General features: G+C 44.6%; 1 protein-coding gene across 1 annotated transcript; it reads right to left on the reverse strand.

Moving 5' to 3' along the window:
* Positions 1-1,376: 1,376 nt before the first annotated feature.
* TNFRSF13B (TNF receptor superfamily member 13B) lies at positions 1,377-8,995 on the reverse strand. The gene is made up of 5 exons (XM_042437462.1): positions 8,911-8,995; positions 5,339-5,484; positions 3,552-3,716; positions 2,613-2,849; positions 1,377-2,161 (listed from the first exon to the last, which is right to left on the reverse strand). Exons 2-5 carry the CDS (start codon positions 5,460-5,462, stop codon positions 1,905-1,907), a joined length of 783 nt encoding a protein of 260 aa, XP_042293396.1. The 5' UTR covers positions 5,463-5,484; positions 8,911-8,995; the 3' UTR covers positions 1,377-1,904.
* Between the last annotated feature and the right edge of the window lie 3,609 nt (positions 8,996-12,604).

Consider the following 12,604-nt stretch of genomic DNA (forward strand, 5'->3'; position numbering starts at 1 on the left):
ACAAAGTCCTGGAACCAAATCCCAGCGGATACTAAGGGCTAGCTATATTACGTTAATTTGCCTGCAAGATCTGAGTTGTAGCCTTATTTCTGCAGGGACTCTCTGTGACCTCTCAATAAGCGATGGAGATAATGACCTGTGTAAGGATCAGTAGTTCAGATGTCTGGAAAACATTTTAATTTGGAAGAAACATTGGTCACTACATCCCTAGAGATCTACCTCTGGAAGGCTTGTAGGGCTTTTACAGGAAATACAGGTAATGGAGGTTTGAATATAATGAAGCCTTCTGTGGCAAGATGAATCAGAGACCTGATGGCTCCTGGAGAATTGTGGAAAGCCTGGAGTGTAACTCTGATGGGTTTTCTTCACAGTCTGATTGAAAATGGCTCTCTTCATAACATTCTGATAAGGTGAGAATGGCCATTCAACACAAAGTCTGTACATTGGCCTCACTGACATCGATGAGAATTACTCCAGGTTAGGGTAGACTTTCGAGAGGAAATAATCGACTATGCCTGAGCCGTGTCTTAAGATTGTTTTGTAAAGAAATGGGAACAGATTCATAGAAAGGAATAAATCTGTCTCTGGATAACTAGCCAAAATGGCTATGTGGCACATCCTTGTTGAGGACAAAGCCTAGAAAATGTTTATGCCACAGCTATTTCCATGACATTCACTGATATGTGGGAATAACAATGTATGAGTAACATTACTACAAAAAATAGTAAGGTGTGGTATGGGAGAAGGTGACACCATGAGTTACTGCTCCAGGTGACACCAAACCTAGTAATGCCATGAATCAGTCCTAAGAGTCCTAAGATATTTCTTTTTAAGGTGAAAATAACAACTTATGGAATGCTAAGTTTGCTTTCTAGCATCGTAACTAGTAATGCACATGCATTATTTTCTGAATGCAATAGCATGTACATTTCTATACCGCTTTTCAGTGAACTCAGCATTCTCTAAGTGGTTTACAATCTGTAAGCAATTGCCCCCAACAAACTGGGGACTCATTTTACTGACCCACGAAAAGATGGAAGACTAACTCAAACTTAGAGCCCCTGGGATTGAATTCGCAACCTTCTGGCTGCAGTGCTGGCATTTAAACCACTGGGACAACTGGGCTCCCTGGTTCAAAAAGTAACTTTCCAAATTCTGGGGGTTTCCCAACTTTACTTAAGCTCACTGTTATCCATGACTCTCATCTCAGTCTCTGCTGTCTTTATTATGTCTAACACCAAGGTTGCAGGATGCTGGAATGAATGAGCCTTTTGGCTTGGCCAGAAGGCCTCTTTCTATATATTTAACACTATGGTCATGTTTTGTTTTTTCCTGAAGCCACAAATAAGCTACTATGGTTATGCATTTGCAGAAAAGAAATATCTTTATTTCAAATTATGTTCAGGAGAAGGGTGGTTATTACATTCAAGTGCTCCAGTATGTGTACATTTTACTGTTGCTGTGTCTCAGCTGGTTGCTGGTCTGGTTTTGGTTTTGGAATGAGAAAGATACACCAAGCGTTCCTCTTGAGGTTGTGTCCGCTCATGCAGCCAGGAGTAGAGGGGCTTTCATAAACAGCAAAAATGCAAATTTAAGAAATCACTATACCAAGGAGAAGAGTAGACTCCTTCTTCCAGAAGTACAAGTGTTTTGTATACAGGGGGCTCTTTTCATAGAGCCACACACACCTCCGTTATCACTACAACCACCTGCAGCCTGAAATGGCTCAGTATGGGAAACATTTTGCCCATGAGTTTGTTAGAGGATTGTATAAATTGGCATTTAACGTAAGGCTACACCCTGGAGTTGGATGTGGAAAGGATCTCGAAAGATTTAAGCAGTTTTCTTAACACCATGGATGGAGACACATTTGTGTGGCATCTAGTTAGTTATCACAGTTTGACTCAGGTCATATGCATCTTTTCTTGAGAAGGAGAACATATAATTTGGAAATGGCCATCTTCAGGGGTCGGAATGGTTCCCATGTTTCCTGGAACAGCAAGGTCCCCCTGCGCCCCTGGTTGGTAAGTCATTTGGCATGCCCTGGTCTCTTGAATGGCAGGGCTTACTTCAGGGAAGCAGAAGCCACAGGTCTCAATGGGCTCTGGAGTTTGGCTGCCACTGGAGCCACCTTTCATGCTTCCTTCTTCCATTAGGCGATCTGAAAAACATGAGGATGGAGTAGTGTCGGGAGATGCCATCATCACCACCACCACATTTATTTATATTCTGCTTTGCCCCCAAAATTTGGTTACAAAACGGTCCCAGTTTTGCGATGTGTCTAAATGAGCCACAAAGCCAGTGTGATGTAGTGGAGACCAGGCTTTGAATCCTCACTTAGCCAAACTCACTGGTTAACCTTAGGCAAGTCACACACACTCAGCCTCAGAGGAAGGCAAAGGCAAACACCCTCTGAACAAATCGTGCCAAGGAAACTCTGTTATAGGTTCACTTAGGATTGCCATAAGTTGAAAACAACTTGAAGACACACATCAACAAATAAATCAGCCTTTGCAGTAGTAGCCATGTGCGTGTCTTTTGTGCTAAGGAGAGCAGGGGAGAATTAAACCCCCAATTCTGCAAGCTGTAACAAAATTATAGTATGTGTTTACCTTTTGGATTGCCCCCCTTTTTGTGGCAAACCACAGGGCTGGGCTGGCAAGTCACCTCCTCCCCTCGCTTTCTAAAGTAAAACCAAGTCAAGAGCAAAAAGAACAGCGTGCAAAGAAAGAGTCCCAGGCCTATGTAGATGGACATTCGTGGGTCACACGTAGGATCCAGCTGGCACTGGGCACCCTGGAGAACAGCTGGCACCGGTACCGTGGTTCCGGGATCCTCTGAAAGTCCACCTGAGGTTGAAGAGGAGGAAAAGGATGAAGAAGGAGGGGGCATTAACAAGTACTTATCCAACATATTGGCACTTAATGTGAAGCTTTTGGGATTGATTCTGTCAGGGGTGTTACTAGGGGAGTGTGGGGTGTCAGACCACGCCAAGTGACACGTCAGAAGCTGGTGTCACCCAGTCCGCTGGTGGGAAGGGGTGCCGAAGTTCTGGGTCCAGCAGCTTTGCTAACAGGGCAGGAAAGGCTTTGTGGTGGCAGAAGTAGGTGCCAAAATTCCAGGTTTGGCAGTTTTGCTGGCCAGGTGGGCAAGTGTCTTATCCTGCTTCCTGTGATAGGTTTGCCGTAGAGTTGCCATAAGTTGGAAACAACTTGGAGGCACACAGCAAAAAATAGAAGGCCATGTCCTATGATTCCCCCCATCAAAAACTAAAATGGCACTATTGATTTTGGGTTCGAATCTCCTGACTTTGGTGGATCTCTTTTCCTGTTTACTCTGAGCCCTTGGAAAACAGCAAAAGGCAAATAACTGTTCTTTGTCACTTGGAATTTCCACACAGATCCTCTGACAGAGGACCTAATTCGAGACAGGCATTGGGAAGAGGTGAACTATGGTTGCCATGAGGTACACAAAAGCTCTTTGTATATGCCCAGAGGCACATGCATGTCTCATATGCTCAGACTGAAACCCCCCAGAGAGAAGACTCGCACCCTGCTTTTCAACTTCCAGTACGCCAGAGACATCCCAGATCCTTGTTCTTTGGCAGAAGGGTTCACATTCTTTGGGGTGCTGCCCACAGACACCAGAGCAATCAATGCAGTCTAGAAGGAGTTTGTCATAGTAGAAGCCCATGCGTTTGCGGCAATCCATGGAGCCTGGAAAAAGAGAGGGGCAGGGATTACATCCATTGTATCAGAGTCAGCATTCCTTTTCCCTAGAGGCTCAGTCAGAGCATCTTTGGCTAGCCAGCAGTTCATTGGTTTCCAGATCATGTAGTCATGGGAACAACAGTATCCTTGAGTTTGGCTAAAGTTGCAAGCAAAATCCCCCTCCTTTCCATCCACCGCATCTTTGAGCATCTGGATTGCCATCCGGCTTGGCTTGTTTGCTCAGTTTTATTTTTAAAAAGAGAGAAGGATTGAGCATTTCCAGCTGTTAAATCTTCACACCTCTCAAACACAGTTGCTACTGAGATGTTGCAAGCCACTTATCAGAGAGAAATGGTGGCAAATGCTAATTTCTTTTTGTTTTTGTTTTAATGGCATGCTTTGGAGCGGGATGGATGGATGGATTTCAGATTTTGTTGATTTTTCTCCTTGAAAAGAAAATGGTTTTTTTACTAGAACCAACAAGGGAAGCCAGGTGCAAAACAGGGCCTCATTTGGATGGAGGAAATGCAGGGGAAAGGGTGTGTTTCAGCACATGGTGTTATTGTGTGCCATCAAGTCATTTCTGACTTATGGTGACACTAAAATGAAGCTTTTATGGAGTTTTCTTGGCAAGGTTTGTTAAGAGAGGGTTTGGCTTGCCTTCCCCTGAGGCTGAGAGAATGTGACTTGCCCAGGGTCACCCAGATAGTTTCCATGGCTGATCTCCAGAGTCATGGTTCAACGCTCTAACCACTACACCACATTGACTATCTTCTTTGAGGGCATGCTCCTCAGAATTTCTTTTCAGTACCGAAACAGAGCCAATGTGGTTTTGTGATGAAGCCTTTTAAAATAAATAAACCAGATTGGAATTCTTTCACTAATAATAATAATAATAATGATGATGATGATGATGATGATGATGATGATGATGTTTATTTATATTCCGCCTTCCTCCTAGTACAGTATAGGGGCTCAAAACCCATTACAGGTTTCCTTCCAGGTCTTGGCAGCCTAACTGAGTAAGAGGACTTAGAATCATAGAATTGGAAGAGACCTTAAGGTCCATCCATTCCAACTCCATTCTCAGCTCCCTAAGTCGCTCCTCGTAGGGCTTTATGGCTTCCAGACTTTTCATCACTTTGGTCATTTTTCTCTGAATGCACTCCAGCTTCTCCACATCCTTTTTGAATTATGGTGATCTAGACTGAGTATGAGGAATGCAGTACAGACTGAGGGGATTTTGGAAAACCTCTGGGGCTTAGTCACAGCACAGAATTATGGTGCAATGATTCTGCATTAACAGCCATTGTTCCATCCCATGCAATCCTGGGTTTGGCAGAGTAGGAAGAGGCATTTACAGTTCAGAGAGTTCTACTCCCTCATCAAATTACAACCTCTAAAGCACTGGAACTGTGGCTTTTAAAGTGGAATAATAATTCTATATATGTGTAATGTGAACAACTCTCTGGTTGTGTCCATCCATTAGTCATCTCCCTTTTTCTGGCACTACATTTGATAGAAGTAGAGCCAGAAGGAATAATACCATTGCTTGAGTTTGTTGATGGTGCATGATACTGTTTGGAATATGTGCAACACCGTAAAAGAAATCTTTTCCAGACACTCACTGCAGAAGTCAAGGCATTCTTTGAACTTGGGAGGGTGACAGGCAAGCCTGCAGGATTTGCAGCTCTGCAAGAGCTCATCCCAATACTGCTCCTTCGAACACTGCATGCTCCGTTGGAGACCCATGTGCGGACCTGGGAAGCAAGGTCTGTAGAAAGAGAAAACGGAGGAGGAGGAGGAGGAGGAGAGAAAAGCCATTGAAATGACACCATCCTTGCTGTATAGGAAGAAGAAAAGCTCAAGCCCATGAGAAGTGGGAACACTGAACATTTCGGAGCGAAACCTCCACTTGTGTTTATGTCTGTGTCGAACCTGGGCTCCAGAGTCATACGATTTCTCAACCAAGATCCTTGAAGAGCCTTGAAAGGTCACTAGGGCTTCTGCAGGAGATTATGACTTTAAAAAGACAACCATTATTTTGGAGTTATAGATGCAATCATTTTATACAAGGGTTCCCTGAGCCCTATTTTGAGGGTTCCTCTGGAGTAAAAAGGGTCCAAAAGGCTTATACAGAGTGACTACAGGTGGTTTCCGCTGAGCTAGGGGATGGCTTTTATTCTCCACTTGTTTTTGTTCAAAATGGCACTGCCAAACATCTGTTGCTTCCGTAACTCACCCTAGAAGAATAGTGACTTGACAGTGGGCAAATGACAGGGAATGGAAAAGTCAAATGGCTCCCCTTCTTTCCCCCTACTCTGCCTCCGCACCTGCGTCCTGGCCTCAACCTGAAGCCACCTGCAGCTGTTTTTATGTGACAACAGAAAGCCCTCCTGTAAAAACAACTTGTGGAAAGTTTAGTTCCACAAGAGGGTGGAAAATGTAGCAGTCCGCCTCTGAGAAGGCTCCCCTTCAAACTTTGTATGATCCCCACAACACTGCCGTTCTTGTTCTGCCTATGATGTTTCCGGAGGCAATATGATCCAGGAGTTGGACTCTCCTTGGAGATCTATGTTCTCATCATACCGGAACCACCAAACCCATTGGCCGAGCTCTCCTTAAAATGTTCCATCAAATAGGGAGGTAATATTTAGCACTCAGAAGAATCCAGAACCGATGCCAGTCTTCAGGTGGAGGGCCTTCCCAAATAAGGGGGCCACTAGGTTTACTGTATGTTTGCAAATGCAAAGATACAGCCATGTTAGTCTGTAGAATCAGTAGATAGAGAGATCTTTTAGCACCTTTGAGACTAACTGAAAGGAAAAAGTTGGGATTCAATGGCTGCTCAGCCACAAACCTTGGGCAAGGCACACACTCTCCACCCAAAGAGGAAGCTGATGGCAAGTCCACTTTGAACCAATCTTGCCAAGAAAACACCATGATGGGTTCACCTAAGAAGGTACATTTACCATGATAGGTTCACTTCAAGGAGTACATTTACGCTGTAGAAATAATACAGTTTGACACCACTGTAACTGCCGTGGCTCCATCCTACAGACTCCTGAGATTTGTCATTTTGTGAGACACCAACATTTTTGGGCAGAGAAGGCTAATTATCTTGTAATCCCAGGACTCCTTAGGATGCAACTATAGCATTATTTTTACAGTGTAGATGCACCCTGCTCTTGTGTGCCTTCAAGTCGTTTCTGATTTATGGCAACCCTAAGGGTTTTCTTGGCAAGATTTGTCCAGGACGGTTTTGCCATTGCCATCCTCTGAGGCCAAGAGTGTGTGACATGAACCAAGGTCACCCAGTGGGTTTCAAGGACAAGTTGGGAACCAAACCCTGGTCTCCAATGCTCAAACTAGTACATCACGCTGGCTCTATGCACTTTGGATTGCCATAAGTCTGAAATGACTTGAAGGCACACAGGAACAAAAAACAAAGAATGTGAGTTTTAATTTTCTGCCTTAACTGCCAACATGTGGGCATTCTCCTCTCTGGCTTTTTACTGCTGGGTTTCAGTGTGACAGATGGGCCTTCAGACTCCCTACAGTATAAGAGCTAAAATTTCTCTGTGAGAAGGATAACAGTAGTAGACAAGTTGGCCTGAAAGTTGCGCTCAGCATGGCTAACTCACCTGTCCCTGGATTATATTCTAAGATGGGCAATAAAATGCCAACAGTCCTATCTGGATGTACCCTAAAACTGCACATGTGGGCATTCCTGAGCTTTCCAGCAAAATTGATGGGTGGGAAGTTTGAAAGCCACAGCAATAGTAACACATTAAGGCTTTATTAAATTGATGTTTAATTGCCTGAAGCACTGATATACACAGACTAAGAAGGTTTGGGTTTTTTAAAACAAGAAACCCACCATAAATAATAAATATTTCCAAGGAAAGCAGATGCTGGCAAATCTTAAGGTAATTTGCCATCCAGGTCGTCACCGCTATATAGATCTGTATGCGTCTACCTTAAGACTATGTTGCGTGCCTTGGGGTCTGGCTGAATAACACTCTAAGTTCATGAGGTTTGTGATGGAGCAAAGAAATGTGTCACAAGAGGGCTATTCTTTGAGGCTTACATGAGGCTTCTGTCATATCGAATACGCCATGGTTGGCTGACTTGTTGCAACTCACGCTGTTTGGCGCTTGCAAGCTCTCACCAGTTCAGTCTCAAAACCAGGCCTGGTCGAAACCAAAGCTTCGCAGCACGACAAGTCTGCTTTCTGGTCCATGATGGAGGTTGTCCTGCTAAACCCTCGGGTCTGCGAATGAGGTCATGGAGAGAAGGGATGGAAAATCCCAATTCTCTCGGCTAAGGGGAGGTCTACGGATCTGGAGTTTCCATCGCTCATGGGGTTTTTCGAGACGGGAGACACAGAACGAGCCTCCTCCTGTCAAGTTTCCTTTTGTCACAGAGCAAAAACCTAAGGCTCGGATGTCTCTGCCATTTTGTGCGTTGCGGTCTGTTTCGTTCTGATTTGCTTTTGCAGTGCCCTTGAAAGTTTCTCCTCAATCTCTCAATAGGGTTGCCCAAAACTCTGGTACATTTGATAGTTGTTTGGAAGAGGGAATTTCAGCAAGTGGTCTTTGAAATCCCTTCTTCTATACCAGAGCTTCTCAACCTGTGGGTCACAACCCCTTTGGGGTCACCTAAAATCCAGGATTGGTGCCATAATCTATAATACTCTAGTACAGTGGTTCTCAACCTGCGGGTCGCGCATTAGGAAAGTTGAGAACCATTGTTCTATACCATACCTTCCAACTGTCCCAGTTTACCAGGGACGGTTCCAGTTAACCCTCTTTTCAACTGCCTTTAAAATGCCCCTGTTTCTCTCTCTCTCTTCCCGCTTTCCCCCTTTGTCCCCAGCTTACCTCAGTTGCTGCAAACTTAATTTAAAGTTCAAAAGTAGTTTGCATGCCTGAGATGTCGGATAAAGGAAAATGACATGGTTGTATAAATCAGATGGTGGAGCTTGTATCAGTTATGAGTCTGTTGGTGTAAATTTTAGATTGATTCAATAATTTTATATTATGCCATTTTGACCACACTCTGGTGTCACTCAGCCACATGTTCCCATATTGTGAACTACAACTCCTAGCATTCCTTGGCACAGGTGAGTTGCAATTCAATAACCTCTGCAGGGATGCAGAATTGACCCAGGAGAAGGAAGAGAGAGGAATGTACTCACGCTTTACCTGCTCCTGGCCTTAGCAGAGCTGCTACTCCTCGCCGTAGGTCATCCCCCTTTGAGCCACTTACTCACTCATTCTGGTCCTCAGCCCTCGGTAAAGAAGTTTATTATTAGTGCTCAATTTGATTAGAGTCTCTACTGTGAGTTTCCTGGGGTTTTTCCCTTGCATCTTCTTAATGCAAATGAACCCGACAAACAAACTCCTTGAGGGGAGGCAGGCCCTCTTGTGAGCAACAGCCCTTCATTACACACCTTTCACCATTCTTTCTGGAGAAAAGGAAACTCACTTTGCTCTGCAAAACACCAAGGGAGCATGGACTTTTTGAACCATAAGAAAGATAATGGTATAATAATCTGACTATGGGGGCTAATTTTGGCATTAAAGACAGACCACTTTAGTGGCGGGTTTCATGCGACGTTTAACTGACTAACAAAGGAGACTCCACTACAAAGGAGTGTGTTCCACTTTCAACCAGCTCTGATTCTCAGGAAGTTCCTCCTAATGTTGAGGTGGAACCTCTTTTCTTGCAGTTTGAATCCATTGCTCTGTGTCCTATTTTCTGGAGCAGCAGAAAGCAAGCTTGGTCCATCCTCAATATGACATCCCTTCATGTTGTTTGTTGTTGTGTGCCTTGAAGTCATTTCCAACTTATGGTGACCCTAAGGTGAAGACTATTGTGGGGTTTTCTTGGTCAGATTTGTTTAGAGGAGGTTTGCTGTTGCTGTTCCCAAAGGCTGAGAGTGTGGGACTCATCCAAGATCACCTAAACTCAGGATTAAGTGGGACTCAAGTTGCTCCAATGACTTGACTTGGATTTGACTTGGCAAAAAATGACACACTGACTCAACTTGTATATTTTCAGCAACTGACTTGCGGGTCTCATTCATTTCAAGCAGCAAGAAAGAACCCATCCCAGAAGTGCAGGACACATTTCTAGGAAAGGAACAGCAAATGCCTTAGACAATGGGCTTGAGGTGGAAGGAGACTTCTAAAGCTCTTGAAGTATAGTGGAGACAGGTTACCAAGCAGACCTCAATCCACGCCTGAAGCCCATAGCCTAACATGTTTGATGTTCCCTCCAAGAAATGCAACCTGACTCCCTTTTTTTCTGTTCAGAGATGGCTTCCAGACTTGAAACTCGACTTGGGACTTGAAGGTAGAGATGTAAGACTTGACTTGAGACTTGGGCTAAAAGACTGGCACCTTTTAGGTACTGGCACCAAAAGACTGGCACTGGCACCAAAAGGGTTAAAAAAATTAATAACAACAGTCAGAATCAAGGTCCCTATTACAATTCCTCACTGTCCTAGAGGTTGCTCCTTGGTGAGGATATGGAAACACCAGTCTGCTGCCTCCCAATAGACAGGAGAAGAGGCTTACATTGCTTTAATGACTGGGCCTTGACTTGCAAAATGACATATGGACTCAACCTGACTTGAGACTTGTATATGACTTGTATGTTTTTAGTAACTGACTTGCAGGTCTCATTCAATGTGTGTGGCAGGAGACAAGGGATTAAAGGACTCTGTGCCCCATCCAACAGCCATGATTCATCTGTTGGTTAGGGCACTGGTTATTCTTTGTTATTTGGCAACCAGAGGCCAGGCTAAGCCTCAAATATCGCGTCTTGTTTGGCCCTTCTCAACCAGTGACACTTCTGGATAATTAAGCAAAATTGGAACAGATGAAAAACAACCAACATTTTGTGAAGTTGAAGGCTTTCATGGCTGGCATCCATAGTTTTTTGTGGGTTTTTCAGGCCCTGTGGCTATGTTCTAGAAGAGTTTATTCCTGATGTTTCACCAGCATCTTTCTCTGAAGATGCCAGCCACAGATGCTGGCGAAACGTCAGGAATAAACTCTTCTAGAACATGGCCATAGAGCCTGAAAAACCCACAAAAAACAACCAGTGTGGGACATTTCACCCTAGATTTTCCCCAAGTGCCCTCTGCTCAGAAGGGAACCCAGCTGCTGCAAGTAACTTTGGAAGTGACTGAATCATATCATCTCAGCAGTCAGCTTCTCTTGCTGTCTGGTTGACTGGTTGAATTTCAGCCGCAGGGGTTTCCATTCCCTTAAGGGAGGATGCCTTGATGCTCAAGGGGTTTCAGTGGACCATTTTTAGAGCGCCAGCAGCTTCCCTGACACGGCTGGTTGCCCTCCTCAGTTGAGTCAGAAAACGGGCTTGGTCTTTCTCAGGCCTTTGCAGCCAGTCGTAAACCTGCAGAGACAAGTAAACCTTGTCCCATAAGACTGTGCTGCATAATGGCTTCTCATCCTGACGGTGGCCAAAGGCTGTGAACAGCGGTGAATTCCAAGCCATGTCATGCCAGGAATGAAAGGCTCCGAAGAACCTAAGCAAAACTCCATCCCTCCTCTCCGCCTCGCTGAATTGATCAAATGCGAACTACTTTTGCAATTTGAACACACACACAAACACACACACCTTTTCTGTGTATTGTATCCAATGTCTCTTTGCAGCAATTGAAGTAAGCCGAGGGCGGACAGGGAAAAGTGGGAGGAAAAGAGAGAAACTGGGACATTTGAAAAGCAGCTGAAAAAGTGGGACAATAGAAGATCCATCCAGACTGTCCCTGGGAATCTGAGACGGTTTGAGGGCATGGGAACCCAGTGGATCAAGATGTTGCCAGTGGATTTCAAACAGAGCAGAGGCTTTTAGGGACTCAAGCGAAGAAGGTGGGCGATGGTCTGTAACAACACCTAGACTATCTGGGGATTCTGGGAGTTGTACTCCAACAAAGCAACCTTTTAAAGCTCAAGGGGCAGGGAAGCCTTGGAACCTGGAAAACAAATCTGCCAGTTTCAAATCCGGTGCTGCGGTGAAGCTGAAAACAGAGAAAATAAATCCTCCATTCGCCACAGATGATAGTTTCGTAACCCCGAGGATGCCTCTTCCTTCCTCCCCGCACCAGAAGGCTACTCCCTAACCAAACACGGCAATGGTACAGATGGACGGCTGAATCACAGCCTGTACGTATTTCTGTTTTAAAAAGAAGTCCTTTCCTTTCCATCCCTCCCTGCAAGCTTTCTCAAAAGAAAACATGCACCCCAAATAGCCCTTCCCTTTAAAGTCCTTCCTGAGGAGCGCATGTCCTTCATTTGCCCCAGTCCAAAAGGGACAGTCCCAATGAATCCTCTGCCATCCCACTTTTTTCAGCTGCTTTTTAAATGTCCCGGCTTCTCTATCCCCTCCTGACACTTTCTCCCCTTGTCCTCAGCGTCCTTCAGTTGCTGCGCACTGAGTTTAAAGTGCAAAAGTGGTTCAGAACCATTGAACTGTGACTATCATTGAAGCAACATGAGTCCAACTTAATCCTGAGTCTATTGACTCGAGTCTATACCACGAGTCTGAATATATGGGACCTAAGCAGAGCAGTTGAGGACAAAGGGGACATGGAGATGTTTCATCCACAGAGTCACCATGAATCAGTGCTAACTCCAGGGCAGTTCACACACACACACACACACACACACACACACACACAACTCTTATGTGTATTATATCAAATGTCTCTTTATTTCTCCTTGATCTTGTAGCACTCTAATCCAGCCGTTCTCAACCATTTAATTTTGGAGGAACCCTTGATACAATGTTCAGATTTTAGGGAACCGCTGCATAGAAATCATATCTGCAGCTAAAAAAACCACATTCATTTTTTTAAAGTTATG

This window comes from Sceloporus undulatus, chromosome 8, assembly GCF_019175285.1.
Source record: "Sceloporus undulatus isolate JIND9_A2432 ecotype Alabama chromosome 8, SceUnd_v1.1, whole genome shotgun sequence".
Lineage (NCBI taxonomy): Eukaryota > Metazoa > Chordata > Lepidosauria > Squamata > Phrynosomatidae > Sceloporus > Sceloporus undulatus.

Coding starts and splice junctions, on each gene's coding strand:
- TNFRSF13B (XM_042437462.1), bottom strand. CDS start 5,462: ATGGGTCTCCAACGGAGCATGCAGTGTTCGAAGGAGCAGTATTGGGAT. Junction 2,850..3,551: donor ACTGGAAGTTGAAAAGCAGG/GTGCGAGTCTTC, acceptor CTTCAACCTCAG/GTGGACTTTCAGAGGATCCC. Junction 2,162..2,612: donor AAAGGGGGGCAATCCAAAAG/GTAAACACATAC, acceptor CATGTTTTTCAG/ATCGCCTAATGGAAGAAGGA.